A 6,307-nucleotide genomic window follows, 5' to 3' on the forward strand; every position below is an offset into this window, starting at 1 on the left:
TAACTAGGTTGGCACCAACCAAGCAATCAAACCCCGACCAAGAAACCAAAAAACTTTATTAAAAGAAAAAAGGAAAAGTTCAATACAATAAAGGCAGAGGCCTACTTAACAAAGCGAAAATACTCTGTCCTATTTGCATCTCTAAACACAGTATTAGAGCAAAAAGAATGAAAAGAGTTCCACCAACAGTCAGAGGTAGCTGTGACAGCAAACTTGGAAAGACAATCTGCAACTGCATTCCCCTCCGTAAACACATGAGAAATTTGAACTGCACGAGTACGAATAATGTCAAGACAGATCAACCAATCCGAAAGAAGGCTCCAATGGACGTTTCTCGATCTCGATTTCAGTAACTTAATCGCATAGATTGAGTCACTCTCAACGCACAAAGGAAACCAATTCCACTCAGCTGCTTTGAGGATAGCAATGGTCATCGCTTTCAACTCAGCCATGAAAAATTAGCCGTTATTTTATAGCTCAATATAAAATGTAAAGATGTGGATGATCTTTGTAACCATTTGTATTCAATCTCATCTTTCTCTTTCATTTTAATAAAAGATATTTCTAGTCTCTGGACTATACATTTACATTACATTTATAGATTAAGTTGTAATTTTAAACGGCTAATGAAAAATTTCCTTCAACCGGTTCTCACAAATAGCCATTATCATACATTTGGTGGGCATAAGATTAATTTGTAACTAGTACTAGTATTATTATGAATTAAAGAAAGTTACAAATACAAATCACATGAAAAAGGCAAACAAACTAAGTATATAGATGCATTACTCCTCTCTAATTACACAATCATGGAGAGGGATAAAATTTACATTGCAAAATAGAGAGAGAGAGAGGTGGGTAATAAAAGATCCTAGTAATAAAATTGTGTAGTAGTCTTGAATATGTTGTTGGACTTGGAATGGTAATATAAACATCAAAAAGGGAACTCATAGACTATAGGCTGGGTTTGGAGAATAGAATAGAGTCTTGTTTTAGTCTTTTTGTGTATGGTATTGAAAATTGAAATCCATGGATGCACAATATGATGAAGATGGAAATATTTATGTTGATTTGGTGAAGGTGACCTTGATAGGCAATCCTTTAGGAAAATCCACGAAAGGGTAGGCAAAAGCTTCATCATTATCGGCTAACTCCCATTTGTAATTAAGTACCAAATGGTGAATAAAAATAGCCATTTCTAGTTTTCCCAATTCTGATCCTGCGCATAGTCTTGGTCCTCCCCCAAATGGCATGAAGTAATTATTCATCTTTTGACTATTCTTCTGTGTTCATAACACCACCACACATCTATTAATTCATTTCTTACACTAATCAAGTTCAAAGTAAGTAATAATCTACTTGAAATTAACAATCAATAAGAACTCATATTTGTGGACTCTCTTAGTGTGAACCTCTCACAACACGTGTTCCCTCGTTGGTCTTGCAGTAGGGCCCACAAATAGTTATGTTTCAAATAGATTGCGTGCTTCAAACTAATATAACATAACATAATATAATTTCTTATATGGTCATTGAAGAAAGAATTAAGTTTATACAGTATAATTTTAAGTCTCGTTAATAAAAAATTAGTATTTTTTATTAATATAAAAGATATAATTTTAAATTTTATTAGACGGTCATAATACTAAATGTGAGAGATGATTAGACGAGTGGAAAAACAAACACAATTTTATTTTTTTTATTGGTTAGTAAAATGACAAAATGGTGATGAAGAAATTTGAATATGTATGAAAATTCAAATGATGGGATGGTCAACTTGATTAATAGACATTTACCACATCTACATGTCTTTTCTTTCTGTAGAACAAAAGGAAATTGTCTGTTATTGGTACCTCAGTTGACCATATTTTTACAAGTTTGACTAGTAAAAATAAAGAAAGAAAAGAAAGTAGTGATGTAGGTGCACGTGAGAAGTGCACATGCACATGGAGAAATAATCATGAAAAAATAAAACCGGGACCAGTGAGAGTTATTAAAATAAGGGTGAAGTCATAAGATGGAGAAACATCCTATTGAATGATGATGACAGTTCATTAATATCATGAATTGAGTTGGGGAATGCACTCATTCACTTCTCTTTTCACTCTTATCTTCTTTCTTTCTAGTGCGCCTTATCCCTTTTCTTTATCCTAATTATTCATCTCGAGCTTCCTCCAATATTTTTTATGATTCTTTTTACTACAATTTAAAAGTATTTGTAAAATCACGCATAAAGTATAGATGGTAAGATTTATGATTAAAAAGACAGTTTGATAAATTATTTTTCAAATTGACTCAATTTATCAACGTTATAGGTAAAATTACTTTTGACTTCTAAAATAAAGTAAATTTGTACTATTTTAGATTAGAGGTAAAATTGATTCTGCCTCAAAATATTTGGGTATATTTTTATACCTTAATCCGGAAAAAAAAAAAAAAAAACTGAACTTTACTCTTAATGTCTATAGGGAATATCTTTATTCTCCCAATTTAAATTTGATTAGTTTATGTGATTTAAGAAAAACCTATGATTGTATGCTGCAGAGGTAGTAGAATACAATAATTAATGTTCATACCTAACAAATTTAAATACTAAATTGATAAAAGAATATTAATAATGAGATTGAGAAAATTGAGGACCCATAGGAAAAAATAAAAATAAAATAATGATGAGAGGAGAGGAGAGGGTCCAAAGTAGAAAAAGCTTACCGAGTTGATGTTCAACCATCGCCAAGGATTGAAGCATTGAGGCTTCTCAAAATGGCTACTGTCCAAATGCACGGCTGCAATCACTGGCAGCACTTTCCATCCACGTGGAATGTCATACCCTTTTTCATTTTAAAATACCAATTTAATAATCATCCATAATGGTTACAATTGTAATTTTAAGTCGTACCTTTGTATTTAACGTCTTTAATAGTCTTCCTATGAAGGAACCTCACTACATTACCAAGTCTTAGTGTTTCATTGATAACCTTGTTAAACCAAAATAAAAATAAAATAAAATCAATAATCAGTTTTTCCTATTTAAGAGAAAAGATGGAAAAGAAAAAAACTTACACATTGAGTAAATTCCATATTTTTATAATCATCCCAGTTCAATCCCTTCTCTCCTGACTGCTTCTTAGCTTTTTCAATCTCCCTGTGTTCCTCCTAAATATAGAAATAATCATGATTATCAACGTTAATTAAGCATTACAAAAATTAATTAATGATATGCTTACCTTTAGCTGTTGAAGAGCAGTGGGACAAGCTTGCAAAAAGTAGATAGCTAAAGCTATGGCTACTGATGAAGTTTCATGTCCAGCAAACATTAAACTCAACACTAAATCTAGAATTTGCTCTGTAGAAAGATTAGAATGCTTTAAAACCCAGCCAAGCAGATCATCTTCCTCTTCTAATCCTCCTTTCATTTTTTCAATTCTCTCCTTCATTTTCTTCTCTATGAACTTCAATATCGTCGATCGAGACTACAACATAGTAATTAATTACTAATTAGTCTCAGTTTCTGGATTAACAAATTAATTAATTAATGAATAGAATACCTGTAAGGCTCTTCTATAGGCGGTTCCAGGCAAATTAATAGGAGCAGAAACAACTCCTTTCATGAAAGTAACATACTCTTTCTTCAGCTTTTCAGTCTCTGGTTTTCCAGGATCCATGCTCATTATATGTTTCGCCATCAAGTTGAATGTGAACTATACAGTATATATATAATTAATTTAATTGTAATTGGTTGAATTAAATTAAGGTTAAGTTAATAATAATACCTTTTTGGCCTCATCTTGAGCTGAGAATGTAGAATTGTCGGTCCATGAATTAAGAACAAGCAAAGTTTGATTCTCAACTTCTCTTAATAGATTCCTAAGCCTAGCATGGCTTAGAAAATTAAGAGATATAATCCTCATATCTCTATGCATATCTCCAACTAAAACAAGCATAGACCATTTCCCAAGAATTCCACCTATGCTTTTTGGATAACAACATTCAAATAATCTCCCTTCGTTTTGCAGTATGAATCTATTCAAACCAGGATCTGCAGACACCACTGTTGGCTCCCCAAATAAATTCGATTTATAGATGTTTCCGTACCTGAATATTCGATTCAAAACACAATTAATTAATTAATTAATAGTTTTAGAAGTAGATAAGAGTTCATTATTAATTAAGAGAAGAAACCTTGAAATATGGTGTTGCATGAAATCTCCAATTGAAGTAGCAGAGTAAGGCTTGAGATAGCCGATGGTTTCACCAAGAAATGGTAAGCCCATTTTGCCGGGGGGAAGGTTGAATCTTGCATGCTTTCTTTGAGTAAGGATGAAGACGAGGAGCAGAGATAAGATTGAAGGAAGAAGAAAGAAAGCAAGCTCTGTCTCTGACATGGAGCTTTTCTTCTTCCTCTCTTCTCTTCTCTTCTATGGATTTTGATTTTTGTAAAACAAAAGCTAAATCAGATTTTCATCTTCTTAAACTGAAATAGTAATGAAAGTATTATATTGTATACAAAAAGGGGCATAAGTTATGCATGTTGTTCAGCAAAGTGTTTGAACCCAATAGGCTGCTTTTATAAGCTTCTCCTCTCTTCTGTCTTTTTCTTAATTAAAGCTATGGTTTTTGCCTTCATATTTAATTTCCAATTTCTCAATTACGGGTCTTGGTCTCTATTTTTTTAGAAGAAAAAGCTCTGTTTTTTATTACTTAATTTCAGTAACAATCAGTTCAGTTCAGTAGTAATCAGTTCAGTTCAGATCAGTTCAGTTTAGTTCAGTATTCTGTTTCAATATTCAATAATTTATCATTATTTATTATAATTATTATATATTATTATTATTTATATAATTTATTATTATTATCATTATTTATTTATAATTTCAGCAATTTATTATAATTATTATAATTATTATATATTAATTTATCTTTTTTCATTATAATTATATTTATATATAATTTATGCTTTGTCATTATATATATTATCATTATTTATTATAATTATAATTATTTGGTGCAACTTATTTGTAAATTTTGCGAAAAGTAAATAAATATTATATTAATACGTTTACATTACAATGCTCTAAAAAATTAACTGGCTCAACTACCTTAATATCTCAAATAGTGTAATTTTATCCCTAATATTAGAAGCCAATAGCAATTTTACCCTTAACATTGATAAATTGAGTCAAGATTTTATATTCATATGAAAATTCATATTTAGACGTTAGGAGTAAAATAACCCCGGACCCAAAACGTTAAAGGTATTTTTGTACCTTAATACTTAATTGTAATAAAAAGTTAAGAGTGTGTATTCATATAAAAATTTGTATTTAATTTCATAGGCTTTAAATTATATATAAATTTGTGTTTGTATGTAATTTATATTTTTAATGTCATAGGATTTTATCGAGCCTAGATTTTACTTGATATTTAATTTAGTTTAATCTTTAATAATATGTTTATTTATTATTGATATTATTTTTTTTGGTAGAAATATTATTATTATTATTATAAGCTTATTAATGTCCAATATTATCATTAAATTATTTTAAAGTCTAATATCATCATTATTGTTACGTTCAATTAAATTCGGTTAAGTTCGGTATCATTCAGTTAAGTTCAGTAGCATTCAGTTAAATTCAGTTCAGTTCAGTATTCAGTATCATTCAGTTCAGTTCAGTTCAATTCAGTTTTTTTCAGTAATAAAGAACAGAGCCTAACTCGTAGCTCATGTCCTAGATCATAACAGAGCGCAATAGGTAGATTGTGTTTGAAACTGTTTTTAATACAACTGTTAGAAATACATTCCATCCAGAATCGACTTTATAGTGTTCTTCTATAAAAAAATCTAATTTCATAATGTTTTTTTTGTGAAACAAAACATGAACTACAAATAAATAAGAAACTACAAAGTTTAGTATAATATAACCCAATTTAAGCTAAACGTCACAATTAAATTAACAATATTATATTCTTTTCCTATTAACTTTATATGTTATCTTTTTATTTAGTTCTATTTTCTTATTTATTATAATACAATTAATTAGTATTCTTGTCCATTAAAACCTTATATTTGTTTTGCATTAAACATTCTATGACTCCTAAATTTCATAGCTCATGTAATATACGCAAACTAAAAGTAATTGAATATCCACAATATTTCGAACACTAGTTAGGCTCTGTTCTTTATCACTTAATTTAAGTAACAATCAGTTCAGTTCAGTTCAGTTCAGTTCAGCTCAGTTCAGCATTCAGTTTCAGCATCCAGTTTCAGCATTCAGTTTCAGTATTCAGTAATTTATCATTATTTATTATA

General features: G+C 29.7%; 1 protein-coding gene across 1 annotated transcript; it reads right to left on the bottom strand.

Moving 5' to 3' along the window:
- Positions 1 to 353: 353 nt before the first annotated feature.
- Positions 354 to 4,543, bottom strand: LOC136205165 (cholesterol 22-monohydroxylase CYP90B51). Its single transcript, XM_065995658.1, has 8 exons — positions 4,180 to 4,543; positions 3,771 to 4,092; positions 3,546 to 3,698; positions 3,225 to 3,470; positions 3,061 to 3,153; positions 2,897 to 2,975; positions 2,710 to 2,828; positions 354 to 1,283 (listed from the first exon to the last, which is right to left on the bottom strand). Exons 1-8 carry the CDS (start codon positions 4,380 to 4,382, stop codon positions 1,062 to 1,064), a joined length of 1,437 nt encoding a protein of 478 aa, XP_065851730.1. The 5' UTR covers positions 4,383 to 4,543; the 3' UTR covers positions 354 to 1,061.
- Between the last annotated feature and the right edge of the window lie 1,764 nt (positions 4,544 to 6,307).

Source organism: Euphorbia lathyris, chromosome 1 (genome assembly GCF_963576675.1).
Source record: "Euphorbia lathyris chromosome 1, ddEupLath1.1, whole genome shotgun sequence".
In the NCBI taxonomy this organism is placed as follows: Eukaryota; Viridiplantae; Streptophyta; class Magnoliopsida; order Malpighiales; family Euphorbiaceae; genus Euphorbia; species Euphorbia lathyris.